General features: G+C 36.9%; 2 protein-coding genes across 2 annotated transcripts in view; one reads left to right on the top strand and one right to left on the bottom strand.

The window, feature by feature from the left end:
* Positions 1–503: 503 nt before the first annotated feature.
* ccdc80 (coiled-coil domain containing 80) lies at positions 504–15,152 on the top strand. Its single transcript, XM_073845682.1, has 7 exons — positions 504–2,711; positions 2,803–2,959; positions 6,390–6,526; positions 7,268–7,419; positions 7,493–7,596; positions 10,427–10,510; positions 14,449–15,152. Exons 1-7 carry the CDS (start codon positions 1,077–1,079, stop codon positions 14,766–14,768), a joined length of 2,589 nt encoding a protein of 862 aa, XP_073701783.1. The 5' UTR covers positions 504–1,076; the 3' UTR covers positions 14,769–15,152.
* A 208-nt stretch (positions 15,153–15,360) lies between these two features.
* slc35a5 (solute carrier family 35 member A5) overlaps positions 15,361–21,869 on the bottom strand; it is a 13,517-nt gene continuing 7,008 nt past the window's right edge. The window contains exons 5-7 of the mRNA XM_073846016.1: positions 20,803–20,870; positions 19,942–20,710; positions 15,361–15,780 (exon numbers count right to left, since the gene is read on the bottom strand). Of these exons, the coding sequence (XP_073702117.1) occupies positions 15,712–15,780; positions 19,942–20,710; positions 20,803–20,870 (906 nt within the window). The 3' untranslated portion in view covers positions 15,361–15,711. The remainder of the gene's footprint in view (positions 15,781–19,941; positions 20,711–20,802; positions 20,871–21,869) is intronic.

Raw genomic sequence — 21,869 nt, 5'->3', positions numbered from 1 at the left:
TAATTGTATCTCGACCAAATCTTATCCTGTCAATGGAAAGCTTATATATTCAGTTCTCAGATGGTGTATAAAACTAAATTTCGAAAAATGTACCCTTATGGTCCAGGGTCACAAATATGCATGAAAGATATTTTCAATGTTTGTGTTTTTTTACTCTAATTAGTTTGTTTTCGCCATTGTTACCTTCAGCTTTACTGAAAATATTTCTCTTAAGGTATGGGAAAATATACACAGCCAACTTTTCCAGATAATATTTAAAAAAAAACTTTTCTTTGGCTTTAGAACAGTGGAAGAATATAGCTATTTCGTTTTTAGAAACAACTCGTTGTCTTTATAATATCACACTCGCTATATTTATTATTCACAAATCCTGCTACCTTTATGAAACGGGTCTGAAAGGATTCGCCTGTTTTAAGGTTACGGTTCACTCTTATTTCAGGAGTAAATCTTTGCGCACTGGCACCCCTCCGCTGCATGGGTTGGTCCTGTGCGCTCGTCAGAGGATACGGAGGCTGCTGTGCTGTTACTTTCTGACATGTCTGGGAAAGCTTCCAGTGATAAGGAGCCGCACAGAGAGTTTTCCAAACTTTTGGAAGTATTTCTGACTTTTGCTCATTTTTCGCGAAGTGCGTTGTGTTGAAGTGGCTCGTGTCAAACTTCTCGAGACTGACTAAGGACCGGAGCTTTACTTCATGACATCTATTTTGAGCTGATTAAGGGATTATATGCATTTTGATACAGGAATGATGAGATGAGAAAAATCTGGCGCTGGGCAGCAGTAAATGCCTCTTTGCATTGAATCAGCCAGATCAGGCGCTTCATGTTCAAGAAATGTTTCCTAAACACACTTACAGGTAAAACCAAGGTCGATCTAACTTGACCGATTTTGTCTTTGTAAAAGAAAATAATTTTCTTTGTTTGTTAAGTATCTAAAGATGGTTTTAAATAACTTTTGCACTGTTTTGCGCTGAGCATCAGAATTATAAACACTATTAACAAAAAAGTATATCGGATCTTATGACGCTTTACCGGACTGTTTCTCTCTACTGACTTAAATCCTACTAAAGATTTCAATCATGAGGGGAAGGTACATGCTTTGTTTTGGTGTTTTGTGTCTGTTGACATGGACTGTTTACGTGTCAGAGAGCAGCCCGACCGATAAACAAGCCAAACTCAGACTGATTTCCTTAAGACGATCACGACAAAACAAATCAAGACAGGCACAGATTATCAAAACACGTTCTCCTTCATGGATCAACGACAGACGCCAGCAGATGCAGGGAGATGAAGGTATAAACGTTCCCAGGAACGTCCAATCCAGAAAGGTCTTGGCACAAAGAAGACCAGCACAGGGTGGGTCTAATAATCCAATCCAGCACGATGATGGAACACCTGGAGCCAGGGCCAGAGTATCCCGCATGCCAAGCAGTGCTGGTTCTCCAAATTTATTGGCATCATTTGCAGGGAAAAACCGCCTGCTGGTTATTTCTGCACCTCACGACTCTGATGGTTACTACAGGTTGATGATGAGTCTTCTCAAACCAGATGTTTATTGCGAACTGGCAGAGCGGCACGTGCATCAGATTGTCATGTTTCACCAAGAAGGAGAATTGGGTGGGAAAATCAGACGCATTACTAATGAAGGCAAGGTGATGGAAGAGCCATTAGACACTACTATTATTCCCAGGCTCATGAACTTTCTTAAATTAGAGAAAGGAAAGTTTGGGATGGTCCTTCTGAAGAAGACGCTTCAGGTAGAGGAGCGCTACCCATACCCTGTCAGGCTGGAAGCGATGTACGAAGTTATTGACCAGTCACCTATGCGCAAAATGGAGAAGGTCAGGCAGAAAGGCTTTGTGCAGAAGTGTAGAGGAGCTGGGGTGGAGGGGCAGGTGGTCGCGGGTGTCCCCAGCACTGACTCTCAAGTGGACCCACCAGTGGAGAGGAGAAAAGAGGTGCGAAAACCTATCCGAAGACCGACTACAACTACTACTCCAACTCCAACGAGACCAACCACCACTACCAAAGCAACTACTACCACCACCACCACCACACGCCCCCCAACTACTACCCGAACTACCACCACAACGACGACAACGACGCGGCCGACCACAACTACAACGCGGACCACCACCACTCCAAGGACGACCAAAGCTCCTACTACCCCACAATGGATCCCAGCCCACAAGACCACCACTGAGCCTTACTATTACAACCGTGGGGACAGATACCAGACAACCTCACCCACCACGCCTCCCGTCTACACGAAAGCTGACGCAAAATACAGGGACAACCACACAGATAAAAAAAAATACAATAACAAACATACAAGCATTATACCTACACAACACAAACCGCCTAAAGTTAAGCCTACAAAGAAGAAAAATGGCAATAAGGAAATTAGCAATGCATATGAAGACAAATATGATGTAGGTCAGCCCACCAACGTCTATCCTGAAGAGAAGGTGGAGGAAATTGTGCCTGCCAAGAAAGGCAAGGGCAGGACCGATAAAAAGAAAAAGAAGGACAAGAAGGACAAGACGGAGAGGAGGAAGGATGGAAAGGGTGGTAAGAAAAATGGAAAGAAAGAATTAAAGATCCAAGAGAAAGTAGAATATCAGAAACCAACAAAAAGACCACCACCACCACCGCCACCTAAAGGAACTCTGGCTACCTTTTTGGACTATTTTGAAACCAAAAGGAGACTAATTGTGAGTACCTTTATACATAGTCTAATGATTTAGAAATGTGGATTTCTGTGTTGTATTATTGTTTACTGTTCTTCTGTTTCACACTCTGCAGTTGATCACCTCTCCAACAGAAGAGAACACCATGTATGTTCAGCAAAGGGATGAATACTTGGAAAATGTTTGTGAGATGGCCATCAGGAAGGTCTCCATCATCACCATCTTCGGCACGCTTATGAACAGCACCATGAAAATAGATCATTACCAACTTGGTAAGCCACATCTTATTTTTGTTGGAAACAAAACATATTTTTTTATGTTTTGTTATGCTGCCTATGTTAAATTGCTTTAAATTACCTTTTTTTCCAAACCAAACACTTCATACACCATTATGACAAAGCAAAAATAGAATTATCAGAACTTCGTAAATTTTTTAAAAATAAAACAACTGAAATAAGTACATTGCATAAGTATTCATACCCTTAACTCTAAAGTACCTTTACAGCCTCAAGTCTTTTTGGGTATGATGCGACAACCTTTGCACATCAGCATTTGCCAATTATCTGCCATTCTTCTCATGACGTCTTTACCGCCCAAGCTCTTTCAGCTTGGATGAACGCTGGCAGACATTTTCAGGTTTCTGCAGAAATGTTTGATTGGGTTCAAGCCCAGGCTGTGGCTGGACCACTCAAGGAAATTCACAGAGTTGTCTATAAGCCACTCTTGCTGAAACCTGTTTTTGCTTTGCCATCATGGTGTATGGAGTGTAGACTGATGCAGAAAAATGTTATTTTAAGCAGTTTAACAAAAGGCAGCAACATAACAACATGTGAAAAATGACGGGGTATGAATACTGTATATGTGCAGTATATCAACTATATATTATTCAAAACATCAGAAAAAGCTTTAAAACAACTTTAAAATAGCTCTTAGAAAATGAAAGGAGAATGTGTTTTCATCACTTTCCTGTTATCTTTTCCTATTGTTTTGCTTTCCTCATTCCTGCTGAGAATCCATGTCATGTTTTGACATATGGACATTTAAACACAGGTTATGGAAGTTCCGGTCAAAGCATTCCATCGATTCCCACTGGGCCAAACTGAACTCAGGCCACCTATCATAAAAATCCTGCAACGTTCATGAAAAAGAACAATTGTTTCCTGTTCTTTGAGAGCTTTACTAGTTGTGACATAGAATTCTGAATGATTAGGCTGGATATGGATATGATAAACACAAGCCATTTTCCTATGCTGGAGATTAAGAGCTTTTAATCGTATGTCAAACAAAAAGCGCCTTTTATCCAACAGTTGGCACTCACTTGTAAGTCAGGGAAGCACTTTTCCAGATTATGACCTCGTATGACACAGAACCTCACAGCAAAGGAACTTGAAGTTTGGTCTGGGAATGGAGTGAATGGTACTTGTTCAAGTGTCACGGAACGCTGCTTGATGAATCAAATGGAAGAGTGCAGAGAGTCTGCTCTGGCACGTTTTGCTCTCCAGATCATTATCCAAGACATGGGAAAATGTCTGTTTCCTTTGTAGCTGTAATTCTGACTGGAGAGTTTGAGCTCAGAAACAGCAGTCAGTTCTTGGCGGATGACTCAGTTCGCAGGGTGTGTAGACTGGTGAAGCATACAATAATCTAAATTCTTACAATTTCTTCATTGTCAGTGTTGCTGTGGAACTGCTCCAAAAGCAGGGAAGCCTATGGCTTGTATTCAAAAACAATGAGTATTGTTGAAGTTATTCAAAAGGCTCACATGCTAAGATAATGAAGACCAGATTTTTGCATGAAATTGAGCTTTGAATGCTTTTAACCTACCTACCGTCACCAGAACTGTGTACCATAGAATGCCATTAAAAGAGGTTTAAAGTCCCCATGAAATCAAAATGGAAGCTTTTTGGCTTTTAGTATGAATACGTTAGCCTTAAGGTTATCTGTAAGCTAGTGTGCTCCAAAACAATGGCAAAATTTGCATTTAGAGGATATAAGCATTCAAAAATTACAGTCTCCAACTTCTGCCAATATGGATGAACAATTTTGATAACATCACTTTCTGTCCAATCAAATGCTCTCTAGCATCTGACACAGCCCACCCCCTACACTATAAATAGACGCTGCAGCAGAATTCGCATTTAGGTACTGTGAACGGCACAAAGTGCACTATATAGGAGATAGGGAACAATATGCATTCCTTTGGGGCGAATAAAGTCTGGTTTTCGCGTTGGGCCACACAAACCACCACAGCGTGCACACAGCCTACACAGAATGCTATTTTATATATGGATAATGCAATTTGGATGAGATTGTGGCTGTCATACGCTGTCAAATGCGGCTTTACCGAGCTCAAGCTGTGATATAAACGAAACGCTATTGGCTATTTAAAAGGGGCGGGACTGCTGGACATTTCATGTCTTCGCCCTGTCTTGTCATTGATTCTAGAAGCTTTAGGACAAAATGCTGTGAAAGAGTTTAGCAATGACATCATCATCATCCAGACTGTCTCTGAATGAGTCACTGCTTTGACTTTTATTCCATATACTCATCAGTCTGGTCTGCGTCACATAGTTCTCTGTGAGGGGTCCCTTTCACTGCCTCAGGATGGAAAAATGGAAGCAAAACAGGTGCTCATAAACATCTCTGTTTAAAGGCACCTAAGTGAACACATAAGGCTTTCTATGAAGGCATATATGAGACTGGCACGTTTTGAGCATTTATAGCCTGCGAGCTCACTGTGACTGGTTCTATTGCAGCATCAGAGGTACTAGAAAAGGAAACATGACTGACTGTATGATCAGCGGTTCCTAAACCACAATTAAAGGTCCTGTGCTGTGGCTACAGTAGGCATATGTAATTAGAAGCGCTGCTGAGGCTAAACCTAATCTCTTATTTTCCGTTTGTAATGCCTATGATGTAACTCCGTAGAAAGGGGATTTTGTTTTATCATTGTTATTTAAAAATGGTCTTATTTGTTTCATATTAAGATCCTTAGTTGTTGTTTGTACATTGCGAGTGAAGTAGGACGTGCTTTAAGCCTCCTTATTGCATATTCTTGCCTTAAGAGATAAATAAAGAGCTTATTTAAAGAAAACCACATGTTTAAAGGTTGAAATAGCATTTTGCCTCCGCTTTGATTGGTTTTTAATTGTAGTTCACCTCCCTTGCTGAAAGTGGAGTGCCTTAAACCATCTGTTTTGTTGTCCCCTGGAAATCAAAGTGAGAAATTCTTTGGATTTTGCGGAAAGGAAAACAAATACTTTGGGTTGGCCGCATCTTCCTGCGCTGTCTCACGCACCCACAGAGTTTCCACAGAGCAAAGAGGGTCTTTCACATGAGTTGCTCTGTTTTTATCTGTCTCTTGTATAGCAAAGGAAGCCATGTTCCCAGAATAAACACACCGAGCTGCCATCCCTAAGGCCCTGCAGCACTTCATTAAAAGACTGCATGTCTGGTGATTTTCCATTTAGACAAACAGCAGAACAGCATTGAGCTACTCATATAGCCGAGGGCCTCAGTGTCCCGAGTTGGTGACCCCACCGGAGGGGTCGCACTGTGTACCGCATGTTATGAAAGACACGCATGTCTCTTTGAACTGCAGTCAAAACAAAACTAGCAGACTGTGGAGCCATCTGTAATCTTCTGTATTTATCTCTTTGGTTGGTTGATCGGTCTGTGGGATTTTGTGTGGCGTCTTTGCAGAGAATGACAAGCCCATGAAAGGTCTGAAACAGGAGGATTTGGAGAACCAGGATCTCATCACAGAGCTGAGGGAAGAGTACGGAATGACCCACAGTGATTTCTACGTTGTCCTCACAGATCTGGACATGAAAGCAAAGGTAATAGACATGGAACATATTACATTTTCACTGCTTTAAAGCTCTCTTCTCCCACAGTACTTTTTTTAGGGGTATGTGAGGTGTGCCAGTGCAAAGCCGAGTCCTGTTTGCAGACAGCTGGAATACACAAAGAAGTCACTGTGCAGTCAGGCGGCGGATAGACAGTAAAATCTGTTGAAAATCCTCAGAACAGTAGCCAGTCAGACACCCACAAATATTGAATTAATTCTGGGCATGTAATGTTTAAACCAAATTGTGAGAGCTGAATGTTGACGTAACTGACTGTGTTAATAAATAAACTGCCCATAGATAAACATGAATCATCACGGTTTCTGTAAATTAGAATTAGTCTTTGTTTTCGGAACATGTTTTAACATCCATATTAATTCTGTATGACTCGCTGTATTTGGTGTAATGGTCACTATATGCTGAATAAAATTAATAGCAAATGTAGTGTTGAAGTTACACTATGAAATAAGATAATAAAAATGTAATTCATTTGCCAAAGTCAAAAGAAATGTGGTAATGGATGTTGCGTTCTGGATCGCATTCTTGCTTGAACAGCATATTTGTTGTGGTTTGCAGAAAAAATGTCAAGAATTCTTCACAGCTCTGTCGACCTCACACATCATTTTATGTTCAGCATTCTTGGCTGCTCAAAACCTATTGAGAAAGTCCCCTTACTAGTAAATGTATTTGGTTTGTAACCCTCTTTGTTTTCATAAATCTTTTCATTTCCAGCAAAATTATGAAGTGCCAATTGCAATGAAGGCCGTGTTCGAATATATCGACACGTTTTCATCACGCATTAGAGAGATGGAACAACAGAAACGTGATGGGGTGACGTGTAAAAAAGAAGACAAGCCAAGATCATTGGAAAACTTCCTTTCCAGGTAGGTTATTAGCATTTTTCTTTGAAATGGTGCTGGGAATCTTACAAGTAATTTATTGTTCTAATGATTTTAGGTTCCGCTGGAGACGCAGGTTATTTGTTATATCTGCACCAAATGATGAGGAATGGGCCTATCAGCAACAGCTCTATGCACTGACCAGTCAGGCATGCAACTTGGGTAAGAATAATAATAACTTAACCTTCGCATGTGACTGAAGGAGAATTTCGATTAAAATGCGAGATAACTTTATTGCACATAAAAACATTAGGATTTTGACTACAGATTGATTCTGCATATGTTTCTTTCTCATGTCTCAAGTTTGCCAAGATAATATCTCAGATTGATTTTCTCTTGTCACTCAGTGAATATTAAAACCAGATCATTGTTACTGTAGTTCAGACTAAGCCAGCTCATAAACTCCATTGAGTTATGGATTTGGAAATTATTTCCAAGAAGAATGTGTATTCCCGATGATACTTGCATTCAGAAATGTTTCCCACAAAATAAGCTTGACACAACAGCAGTGAATGTTTGCCATTTTGTCTCTTGTCCCAGAAATCCTGACAAACACATAACTCATGTAATTAACAAACTACTCATTGCAGCAAGCTCTTGAATGGCTCCTTTATTTTTATATTATATAGCTTTACATAGAGTAGGTGAACTTTATTGACATTCAAATAGTATATTTATAAGTTATTTGCCATCCAGTTCCATACCTGTTGCTGCTTGATTAATCGTTAAAACATTGCGAGCTTGATTCAAACACCAAAGTGGTCTTATTTCTAATATACAACAATTCATCTGTGTCTATTAAAACAATGAAATGGAGAGAGAGCATTTATCATGTTTAGGTATGAAACAGCTTCACAAACAGTCTTTTCAACTACACAATGTAATTTCTGTGTTACGATAATTAATATTATCACAGAACACTGGAATAAAAGTTTATAGTTCAGATATAAACACCGATGTCTATGGAAGCAATCAAAATTGATCTTTTGAAAGTAATTGGGGGTTCAAGCATGTAGCACTGAAACCACATTGTAATTGTTAGAATGGCCAAGGATCAGCAATCTCCAACTGATCATGCAGACCAAACCATAAGTCGTAGAGACTTGAAGCTTGGAGGGATGGTAGTACTCACAAGGCTTTTCCTTAATTGGCTTGATGGGGGGCTACAGCAATCAAAAGTACAAAATTCCTCATAATTCCTAAACCGACAGTTGCAGACTCAAGTGTCTTATGTCGTTAGAATAAACGACGGATAAAACGCAAGCCTCAGATTCGATTGTGAGCTTGGTGATATTCTCAGGTATTTTGGGTCTTTTGAAAAAAATATTTTTACAAACTAGTCCTAGGTTTTTCATCCAATCGGAACCAAACCAGTACAGAAAGATTCTCTGGAGAGTGAATATCAATAATTATCAAAAAAAGTTGAAACTTACCATTGCAAAGAGATTCCAAAACGTTCGAAAGGGGCAGGGTCACTTTTAGTAAAATGCCTATAACTCCTGTACGGAATGAGATATCTTCGCCAAACTCAGAAAACTTACGTAAGAGCTCAATCTGAGGTCACAGAGCAAAAAATCATGGAGCTTGGCCACTTGGTGGATCTATAAGAGGGAAAAACCATGAAAATGTGCACAGTCATGGTCAAAATTTGGGCATTATTCAAGGGCATAAACGATTGTACATTGCAGGGTTTTCAACATTCGTATCATATGATAGAACTCCTCATTCTCGACGACTTTGCCTGTAGAACCACTGCTGTCAATCAAATTGTTAAATGATTGAGAAGATGTAAAAAACCTACTTTTGCGAACTAGTCCTAGGTTTTTCTCTCAATCTGGAAAAAAACCCCATAAAAAATATACTCTTTGGGAAGCTATAACTGGATCATTTAGAAAAGGGGCCTGTCCAACCTTACCTAAAATCCTATAAAACCTAAAGGAAAGCTCAAAACTTCACGAAGTGTCACCTGGTGAGCGCATGCAACTGGTGATTCTAAACAAGCATGCATAGTTAAGGAGATCGGACCACAGGTGGTGCTATAACAGTCATAAATGTTAAAAATATATATTTCTATGGCAAATTACCTTTTGCCAAAATTGCCATATTTATTTATTTATTTTTAACATTGCTTTAGGTGGATACAGGCATGCTAAACAATATGTAATGTGTTTTTTCATATTTGCTTAAATGTCTTAAAGCACTTGAACCCCTTGAATCACTGCTTGCAGCTATATTTTTTGCTTTAAATTGCCGTTTCGAATTACATTGATTGCAATGTTGTTTACATTGTTTCGACACTAGGTGGCAACAAATGACTTAAAAAATTGTCATTTAATCATTTATTCAATAGATTCATTCAAAAATCCTGATTCCTTCAATAATGGAAGAGTCATTGAATCATTCATTCAAATTAAAAAAAAAAAAAATATATATATATATATATATATTTTTTTTTTTTTTTTGTGTGTGTGTGAAAATCATAAAGAGATAGTGAATAGCATTAGCACCTTGTTAGCTACAGAAATTACATTTGATCTATGACTGTGTGTAATTTATGTTTTAGAACAAAATGTGACAGTCTCCTGAAGTAATGTTAACCACATGCCTTAATAAATTGTAAACTGCTATTCTGAAAAAACATTCAGAAATTACCAGAGGGAGCTTTTGGAAAATTAGCTTAAAAACTGACGTCGTAGCTTTAGCTCTATAAAAATAATGATGTGGCAGAATGTGACCAGGAAAAGATTTTAAAACAATTACAGTGTTTGACAGGCATGAACCAAAAAAAAAAGTCTGGCTTTTTGCTCCATTTAAACTGACATTGGTTGCCACAGCGGATTTAAATTTGGCTGTCAATTCCAACATCAACAAGTTGAGAAACAGCTTTGTATATATCACAACAACAGTCTGTAAGCCACAAACATGCCCTTAAATGGCCTAAATGTTAACAGGAGAACATCTCAAATTCAACAAATTCTTTCTGTATTTGCAGGTCTTCGCCATGTATCAGTACTGAAGCTGGTGGGGACAGAGCTGATAGACATGGGAGGAGTGTTGGAGCTTTACCCCATCAATGGTAAGACAACTGCTGCTGAAACATTAGTAGAAAAGCTACACTTCTGGGAAGTGAGACTTGCCAGTAAACCTCTAAAATGTGGTCTAGACTTTGAGGTGCGAGAAGACTTTTAACAGTTATGTAAGCACTTGTAGCAATTGTTTAAAAGCAGTTATGAACATATAAAGCATATTTTGGACTTGTAATAAACTAATTCTTAAAATCTATATAAAAATATAAAATAGTGGTGGGCCGTTATCGGCGTTAACGTGCTGCGTTAACGTGAGACTCTTATCGGGCGATAAAAAAGATATCGCCGTTAATCTATTCTCAAAGTTGGGTTGGGAGCTGGGTCTAAACTACGCAAGATATGATGACTTTCACCTTGATATTTTAGCGCGGATGATGTATACCTAGTCGAATTGCACTGTAGGGGGCGAGAACGAGTCTCCAACTTCTGTGAAATTACCACATCAAATGAGACGCGCAAAGTCTGCAATGGATGCAGTTATGAAGCCGCTTCAGGGCAGGTGCGTGCGTTGCTAGACCCTTTTTACTGGGGCACGCGCCCCAGTGAAAATCTGTTGTGCCCCAGTAAAATCTCAAGTTTGAGTTATAATTTACTTTGATAATCCCGAAATAAAGACATTAAACTATATGCAACAACTGAATTGATGCTTGTAAAAGCAACGCAGTTTAATCGAAGACTATGCACGCAGATAGGCTATTCTTTCCCGTGCGCGTCTGTGTGTTTAACGGCAACGCGTACGTCGTGCAGCCTTTTGCGCAGAAGTACTTGGTTACACAAGTTTGTATAGGTACTTATGTTGTAAATGCAATTGTCAAGCAGTTTGTGATGCATTTTGGAAACAGGAGATGAGCGCCTGATCTAATGCGCCACCTGGCCCGTTCTCGAAGACTTTTAGTCATTATTTGGGTAGCACGCATATTCTGAATGCCTTCAGCAGAATTCAAATTAGCCAGTTTAATCTAGATTAATCTAGATTAATTCCAAGATTTAATCTAGATTAATCTAGATTAAAAAAATTTATCTATGCCCACCCCTAATATAAAATCAAACTGGTAGCTCTCACAGCAGCCAGGTGTTTAGTTAAGGGTTAATCAGCACATTAGATGAGTGCGGTGGTGTTGTGTTGACATTGGCTGCTTTTTTAGGTGTCAGTCAAAAGCAGCCAGTAGCCTCTGGTTTCAAGCCTCTCCCTGCATGAGTCAGCCTCTCCAGCTCTAGCTGGGCTCAGAAATGACCAAACAGTTCCCTCGGGAATAATATTTTGCAGGATAGAAATGAAGAGGGCTCAGGTGTTTACATATTTTCCATCATTGTTGAAACTTCAGACAGCTTTGCCTTCGCTGGCACAGAGGCTCCTATGTGTTTCGAAAGGCTGCATCAGCAGTCTGTCTGATACATTAAGATCAAAAAGTGATTCTGTAAGCTGTATTTAGAGTGCTGACATTAAAGTCTGAGGAGGCAGGACCCATATGTAAGATGAAAGCAAAGTCAATATCTGACGAAACATGTTGGTTTTATAAAAATAAATCTGGTTTCTATGAAAATGTTCTATTAGAGGTTTTCGTATGGCTATGTATGTTAAAAAGCTCTATATTTAAAGTCAGGTGTGCATATAGTTTTTCTAACGGATGGAAAGATGGTGGACCGATAGGCTGATAGAATTTGATTTAATTCTGTATTGATTTATTTATTTTGACAGTTCAAAAGGTTCCTAAAAATCCAATAAGTTATATTTTTGTCATGGTACCACTAGCAACCACCATTGATTTATAATCAGGAAATATTTATGTCACTCTCTCTCATAGCTACATGGTGAGTAAATAGGCCCCATCATTTTGAGGTAAATGTCAAGTCAAGTCACCTTTATTTATATAGCGCTTTTAACAATACAGATTGTGTCAAAGCAACTGCACAGTATTTAAACAGCACCATAGTGTGTAAGTAACGCATTATTGTAAATAATCAATTTTCAGTTAAAAGCAGTTCATCAATGAATTCAGTCATCATCCAGTCAGTTCAAATAGTATACGATATCGCTGGAAAATGTGTTCAAAAGTCTGAAAAATCAGTGTTTAGCTTTAAAGAATGTCACTACCGAACATTTTTCTATCATTAAACACCTTTTTTGGGAGTTATTCCACAACATTCAGTTTTTATATGTGTACAACTGTGCTAGCAAACCATGTGCTGATTAGCATCTTTGAGCTAGGTTCAGAAGTATCCAAAATTGTGTCTACCGAAACAGTCATGACCGAAACATTTGGTGAAGTTTCAGTAGTAACATATTTGTTTTTTGGGGTGTTATTCCATAAAATACCATAGTCAGTACCATAACAGTCACAATCTGAACTGCCCTCCAAAGGCAAAGTGCAGTAACTACGCCAACACTGAAACTGAGAAAAATGCCTTTTAAGTTTTTGCGCCAGCTAGTCAAACATGTTGACACTCTCGTTTCTCCGGGACAAAATTGAACCAGGAGACTTTGCCACAAGATAAAACAGTTGTCACAAAGTCCATTTTAAGCCTTAACTCAATTTTGACCAAATGTGTAGTTACTGCGCTTTGCCTTTGGAGGGCAGTAAACATCTCATCATTGTTGCGGTAGTGACAAAAGGAAACACAATCCTTTATTTGGGGGAAATAAACAAAGTTTCAGTACAGTTATGCACATTTTTAGTATTTTAATTTCTAGTAATGTTTTAGTATGTGGGTTAAAATTCTGTATTGTGATGTTGCCCCACTACCGAAAATGTGCAGTCACAACCAAAACATGGGATGTTTTGTCAAAAATGAAGTACACTCTAAAAAATAAAATTACTGCAAGATGCCATAGAAGAACCTTTTTGTCTGAATGGTTTCATAAAGAACCTTTAACATCTGAAGAACCTTTTTTTCTTCAGATTATAAAAAGGTAAGAAAGAGATGGTTCTTTAAAGAACCTTTGACTGAATGGTTCTTCAATGGCATCACTGTGAAGAACCTTCTAAATCACCTTTATTTTTAAGTGTATATTGAATTATCAACTAAGATGTTATGGTAGTTTTTGGTTCAATGCATATTCAAACTAATGGATCCTTAAATTTGAAATCAGTATGATCAACTTTTTGCCTTTTACAAAGAAAAATTAGATTCAAAATACAACAAATCTCATAAATCACACTTGAAATACTGTTAAAATTGTAATTGTTATTGAGTTACCTCTGAAAACGTTTTAATAAAATAGAAATAATATATATTTACAAGGAAGATGTAAGCAAAAATCTTAAAAGGTCAATGTAACCCTTCTTACTAAATTATATATTATTGTTTCGTAAATCTGTGGAGAGGACAAATATTCCAAAACTTTCTGATAATACAATATGAGAATTAACTGCATAATTACTATAAATGTGTACCTTGTATATTATACAGTTTATTTTGTGTAAAAACCATATAGCTACTAACTTTAATTATTAGGCTTGACAAAGTGTGTTATAAGTGGATGCAAAATGAAATGCTTTAAGAAAAAAATACCTAAAAATACGATGCCACTCCCTTAAATATACGATGGCGGAATATTCTGTAAAGGTCACAGCACAGGGTTGAAAAGAGAAAGACAAAAACTACTGTAATTCTGTATTCTCTCAGAAAGTGCACAAAGCACTTCAGAAAAAGAAACATTTCTCTTATTCCAGTAAAAGCTAAATTAGGTATAATTATGTATTATATAACCTACTAAATTGCAATGATGATGAATGGTGACATGCACATTGGCTTACCTAAAACTAACTTTTTAGAATCTTTTTTTTTGCATTATGCACTGAACCCAAATCTATCAAAATATTGTGAAGTTCAGTATCCTAGTATCACTAGTGAACAAATGGCACCATTTCCTGTTGTTTATGTGCAGCTGCACACCTGTTTGTGACACCCACGTTTATTGTTTCAGGAAGTGCAACGGTGGAGCGTGAGGGCATATCTGCCACTCTAGTGAGGGACATTCGAAACTATTTCCAGATCAGTCCTGAGTACTTCTCCATGCTGTTAGTGGGAAAAGACGGAAATGTCAAATCCTGGTACCCGTCCCCCATGTGGTCCATGGCCATCATCTACGACTTGATCGACTCCATGCAGCTCCGCAGACAGGAAATGGCCATCCAGCAATCTCTCGGCATGCGCTGCCCAGAAGATGAATACGGAGGCTATGGCTACCACCATGGCTATCACGAGGGTTATCAGGATGGCTATCATCAGGGTTATGGTTATTAGGGTTTATATTTTCATAATACAGTGTCAGGGTAAGAGAAAACTGAAAACTTCCTTTTAAACTGGTTTTACATTAATCATATAGAGCTGTTCATTTTTAAAGATGCATCTCTTCTGCTAAACATCTCTGTCCCTTAATGTTGGTGTATATCGTTTCACATCTATGGACATAATCTTTTGTAGATAAAGAACGTTAACGAAACATTTGTATTTATTGGATGTCTTCTTTATTCGAAGTGATCGTTTTTAAAGGTCACAACCTGCTTTTTCTTGTTGAACTACGTTTTGATTTTGTTACTTTGTTTTTAAAGAGCACTTTCGCTGTATGTCTTATTTATAAACGTATAAATTGTGCTTTAATTTCAATAAAAATATATTATATTGCTATCATGCCTTTGGATAAAATATTGCAAGTCAACTGAGATTCTTTCTCTTATTTTTTGAAGGCAGCCTAACATTTCAAATATGTGCAAAATTTGTACTTTGACATTTTCTTTGGTTTGTCTCCCTCTGATGGTCAGTAATATATTGGCAGTTGCCACAAAATAGCAGTATTATTAAGAACTTAAACAAAAACTACAAACATTTAAGCATATCGGATTAATATGTGGATGTTTATTATTGCAAAAATCCAAGTACTTTTTAAAAATCATATTTCCACAAATACGACAATATGGCACATGCTTTGAAACGTGATTATGTTCCCATTACAGAAGCACATTAAGTAATACTTTCACAAACCCTCCTGAGTTTGATACATGCTCATAATATTTACACAGTTTGAAAGAGAGGCAAATAAACATCTCTTTGATCCCTTTGCATGTCACGCAGACATTCCATGTGACTGAAACAATCAGCATCCATTATAATACATTTACATAATATATATACACAGACTGATTCCATAATATTTACATGGTAATTTAGAGATGGGTGCAAAATCAACTCAGAAGGATTCTTCTTCAGATTCACTCTCTGTGTTATCCTTGGTTAGTCTCTCCAACTCTTCCCCATCCTAAAATAAAAACATAAAGACACAATCATGAATTACTACATAGCAGGGTATTAAGGGGCAATATTTGCACCCTGGAATTGATTTCCATGGGCATTTTTTTATATTTGTGAGGGCAATTTTTATAATCATCTTATTATAATATCTGTTGTCTTTAAATGTCAAATACTTAAATTTACCCAACTATTTTAATCAATATTTTAAACTGTAGTCAATGACAATAGACTGTTTAAAATTGTATCTAAATTATAGATGTAAAAAAAAGCAGCTCATAGGACTCTAATATTATGACAAATGTCTTTATTGTAGATTATAGCTTTTATATTGTAATAATGATTATTAATATCGATACAGAAAGCAATATTAAAACTTTTTTGTTTTGTGTCTGCGCTTCTGGGCACGTCAAATTCTCAATAGATTCTGGCTTCACAGACAAACGTGTTGGACCATTACGCTAGTCTAGTGTAGTCTAACGCTGCGCAAGTCTATGGTACTTTTAGTCTATGCAAAAACTCCCATTACAGTCACTGAAGCGATGAAAATTTTATTTACATCGTATTTACACTGTGTTGTTTATGATTAGGGAATTTGCGAACGTCCATTCTCAATGCATCTTCAGCGTCTGAGCTTTGACTAATCTAAGAGCCTTTGATTGGCCAATACATTCCTAAGTTCAACAGAAACGATTTTGTTTGATTGGTTATAAGACTCAACGCTGCACAAAACAGCACGTAAAAGCAATCTAGTGCAGTGTGAGTGAATCATTCATTTTCACCTTTTATTTTAATCACGACAGTCATAATACATTGTTTAATTGTGCTTTCTCTTAAGTTTATTGACCATTTTTGTTCATTTTGGTGTCACAAGTCCAGAAAGTACAGAAAAACATAACAGCTTTTAGTGACTTTATAGATGTGTCTTTATAGACAGATAATAGATGGTGCTATCCAGTGAAGAAGGTTCATAAAAGTTCTGGAATTTATTGCAGAGGCGGTTCATAGAGAACACGTCCTTGTATTTTAAAAACAAAACATGAGAGGCAGCAGAATGGCAAAATGAAGGACATTAAACCGTTGAAAAAAGCAGGGTCCGAAATTAACACCCGCAAAAATCAGCTGTGGTGGGTAACACTGTCAAATCACTAACATTAAATAATTTGGCTGCTTACTTTTCCTAAGTGTTCAATCATTAATTTCTTGGGGAAGTTCATGCAAGCCAAATCTGCACAGGCTTAGCGCAAATACTGACCTCGTGAGACATCATGACATTACCAAGTATATTGCAAAAACCAAACAAAACACACTTACAGAGTTGTTGCACACATTGCACACATACGTGACTACGTGATGAAATCTGGTTAGTAACTTGAGTGTGTTCTTTCACTGCATGATTCAGTCTATTAAAGGGATAGTTCACCCAAAAATGAAAATCTGATGTTTATCTGCCTACCCCCAGGGCATCCAAGATGTAGGTGACTTTGTTTCTTCAGTAGAACACAAACAAAGCTTTTTAACTCAAACCGTTGCAGTCTGTCAGTCAAATAATGTCAGTCAATGGGATCCATGGCTTTGAGAGTCAAAAAAACTCTCAGGTTAAGCACAAGTAACAGATCGCTTCCGCGGATGTATCTACTATGGCAAATCACGTTGACGAATCATGCGCCGGCTCAGGACAGTAGAATGTTGCGATGGATCAAAGGTAAATAATGATATAAATACTGTTCAGTTTTTTGCACAGACCTATCGTTTTGTGTCTTAAGACCTCAATGTATCGTCACGAGCCGCAGGGTTTAACTTGGTTTTGTCTGTGTTTTTTTTTTTTACTCTTAAAGATTTGGAAACCATTGACTGCCATTATATAACTGACAGACTGCAACGGTTTGAGTTAAAAATCTTTGTTTGGGTTCTGCTAAAGAAACAAAGTCACCAACATCTTGGATGCCCTAGGGGTAAGCAGATAAACATCAAAATTTTTAATTTTGGGGTGAACTATCCCTTTAATAGGCCTATATACATTAAGAATGATCACATAATTCAAGGTAAGGGGGCAGAACATGTATATTTATATAATTTCATATAGTTAATTAAGATCATACAAAGAGTGGCCTTTTTTTTCTTAAAAAATCAGCATGACTACAAATGTGATATTTTATACAACAGTTCAATAAACAAATTTAATATCAAGAGACTTACGTTTTAGACACCATATTGACTGTTTTGTTCCTGAACGAATCAACCGTTTAAATGATTCGGTTCAATCACAATGATTCACTTAACAGTGACTTGCTGCCTCCTACTACCTCCTACTCCTAAGTGTTTCAGTCTTTTCATTTTTAAAATTGTTTAAAATAGTATTCAACATTTCAGGTTTAAAAAATCTAAACATTTTTATGCATTTGTAATTGCATGTTAAAGCATTCCATGTCCCTCTGAGCTGCGTAACGTGTAAATACATCTAAATGCCACTTCATATGCAATTTCTTCAAAGATGAATTTTGTTGATACTGATTTCATTTGTTTAGTAACAGCCTAAATGTATTATTATTATAATTGACTGAATAAATGTAAGAATTTGACTCCAAAGATAATGCACACCTTTAGAAAATAACGTAAATAAAGGCTTTATAAAGGTAAAAATGCCCATAAAAGATACAAATCAATTTAAACATATTGGAAAGATTACTTTCTACAAGGCTGTGAACTGACCACATAGAATATAAAGAATACCAAAAACTTTAGGAGTCAGCTGTTCTTGGTAGTCCTTAAGATATCAGCACAATAACACACTCAGCAAAATATAGTTTAATTATTTTTAAAGATAAAATCCCAGAAAATATTGAGATGATATTTTTTGTCAATATTACACACTCCAAACAGTCGGTTTGTCACGTCCAATGTGTAGACAGCCTTAAGCTGTTGGTTTATTTCTGTTTTTTTTTTTGTTTTTTTTTTGTGGCTAGTAGAAGTTATGAATGGCTGGAAACCTAAAAATTTAGTAGCCAAATTGGCTAGTGAGTGAAAAAGTTAATTTCAATCCCTGCATAAAAGTGTTGAAAAGTTAAGAAAGCCAGGGAATAGCAGTTGGAACGGTCAAATACATAGCTTCAATAAAAACTCTAAAAAATATTCAGAATTGACTCGTGTTTACAGGGTAATTTAACTTTAAAGAACTTAAACCAGCACAATGAAATAAAATACAGGTAAAAGATACTAGACTATGGTTTGAGGAGCACATTAGTGGATCCTCATTTGATACTAAGAACTTGTGAATGATTTTGGATTGTCCATATTTATGATCGGAGATCTGATTCCAGTGATTATTTATTAAGAAAAATGCGACTTTTACTACAGTTTGTTGTTGGTACCCTGATCCCATTCATTTTGCCAGTTGTTGATTATGTAAGATAATATGGTAGTTGTTTGTTCGTATCCTGGGATTTCACAATGTCCAGATACTTAACAAAAATAAATATTAGTTCTGTGTTTACAGATTTGGATAGGATTTTTTACTAATGCTGGGTGATGACTTGTAAGGAATGGAAGATATGACTTTGAATTGGTTATTATTAGGAAATCTATTGGGTATGTAGTCTTTATGGTCTAATGCTAAGATGATAGAACTGTCTTCAGTGGTAAACCATAAACTTTGGGGATTCCAATTCCACTTATATAATGATTAAATGTCAGTAATAACAGTAACTCACAATTATATATATATATATATATATACACACATATACACTCCAGTCAAAAGTTTTTGAACAGTAAGATTTGTAATGTTTTTAAAAAAGTATTTTCTGCTCACCAAGCCTGCATTTAAAATAATTGTTTTCTATTTAAATATATTTTTAATTGTAATTAATTCCTGTGATTTCAAAACTGAATTTTTTGTATCATTACTCCAGTCACATGATCCTTCAGGAATCACTCAAATATTCTTTTTTGCTGCTCAAAAAACATTTATTATTAATTTGTTGAAAACAGCTGAGTAGAACTTTTTGGGATCTTGGATGAATAGAAAGTTCAGAAGATCTCCTTGTTTAAACTGAGTGTACTTCGAAAATTAAGGTGGAAACGAATAACGAATAACTCAAATTGAACAAATGATCAGCTTAGATGCAAAGAGACCTTTTTAAATCTTAAGATATTTTAAAATGACTCTTACCCCTCTTGACCTCTCAAACACCTCGCCATTGATGACCCTGAGCCTCTCCTGCTGTAGTGCATACTCTGGATCCTTCAACTTGCTGCTGTGATAGACAAAGATGGCTAGCAGTACTATAGGCGCCTGCAGGAAGAAATCCATTGATGGATGGAAGTCAAACAGGAAGAGAGAAAGAGCAGTGACGATGACTGTGGTGATCTGGCCTGTAAGCACGTGGAACATGTTATCCCTGAACTTGAGAATGAAGGCCACTGACAAGCCCAGGGCAGCTGTGACGAAGACCAGTGCGATGGAGAAGACATTGTGTCCATAGAGGAAGCCGCAGTGTAGCGTCAGGTCACGGTAGTCAGAGTGCAGGAGCAGCGTGAGGCTGTTAAAGATCAAACCAAACATGTACAGCTTGCTGTTTTGGATGAAGATGCTCTCTACTAGCTGCTCCCCCTCTTTGAGGATCTTCTCGTTGTAGATGTTGGCCAGAGCAGAGATGAAGCATTGCAGCAGCAGTAGGACGTAACCCAGGCCAAAGCTGTTCAGCTTGTGGACAAGCTGGCTGTCCCACAGCTCACGTTTCCAGTATGTTTCATTATGGTTCTGATGCTCTGGCTCGGGATGGGCGTATTTTAGGCAGCTGTTGGAAGGGGTGGAAATGTGAGCTGGGTGGAGGCCATGTACGGCAATGGCATGCTGGTCACCACTGCCAGTCGTCAAAGACACAATCGACAGGAACAGAATGATCAAAGATGCCCACTGCACCCAAGACAAGCGCCTCCTGCAGGTCAAAAGATGAAAAGTCAGTGACAGGCAAAAAAATAAATAAAATAGATATAAAGGATAGAGATATAAAGAAATGTCAGTACTTACTTTAAAACAACTCGGAAGAGAATGGCTGTAGTAAAAATAACAATGTTGGAAAACAATACTGCCATGGCCTATTAAAAAAATGAGAAGTTTAGGGTTTAGGTTTTTCTTTAAAAAAAAAAATTACTCTAAAAGTAGATCAAAAGTGATAAATGCATTTACACTACTAGTCAAAAGTTTTTGGATAAGATTTTGAATGTTTTTAAAGAAGTCTCTTCTGCTCACCATTTATTTGATCCAAAATAAAGCAAAAGCAGTCATATTGTGAAATATTTTATTTAGCAAGGATGCTTTAAATGGATCAAAATTGATTAAAAAGACATTTATAATGTTACAAAAGATTTTGAATTTAGATAAATGCTGTTCTTCTGAACTTTCTATTCATCAAAGAAACCTGAAAAAAACTTAATACATTTAATAAAACAGCAAAACAGTACAATTTTAAAAGTACTTTTTACTATTAATTATTTTACTATTAAAACTATAACTTTCTAGTTGAATATCTTTTAAAATTGTATTTATTCCTGTAATTTCAAAGTTGAATATTTAACATCATTAATCCAGTCACATGATCCTTCAGAAATCATTCTAACATTCTGATTTGCTGCTCAAAAACATTTATTATTATTATTATTATTTATATTATTAAAAGGCTGAGTAGAATTTCCTCAGGTTTCTTTGATGGATAGAAAGTTTAGAAGAAAAGCATTTATCTGAAATAAAAATATTTTATAAAATTATAAATGTCTTTATCATCACTTTTGATCAATTGGTTTAATTATTTTTTATATTAATTTCTATATGACTCCAGGGCCTGTATTCATAAAAAATCTTAGTGCAAAGAGTTCCTCCTAGTGACAAAAATCCTAGTGAGTTAATATGATGCCACACATGGGATTGTGCAGGGATAATGTTTGTGACCGATTTTATAAAAGACAAAATGCACTCAACTGTTTTAAATATTAATAATAATAATAAATGTTTATTATACAGAAAATTAGCATATTAGAAAGATTCGTGAAGAATCATGTGACACTGAAGACTAGAGAAATGATGCTGAAAATCCAGCT

The sequence above is a fragment of the Garra rufa genome, chromosome 8 (genome assembly GCF_049309525.1).
Source record: "Garra rufa chromosome 8, GarRuf1.0, whole genome shotgun sequence".
In the NCBI taxonomy this organism is placed as follows: domain Eukaryota; kingdom Metazoa; phylum Chordata; class Actinopteri; order Cypriniformes; family Cyprinidae; genus Garra; species Garra rufa.
The sequence above is the reverse complement of the archived record's forward strand: the minus strand, read 5'-3'. Positions and strand labels throughout refer to the sequence as shown.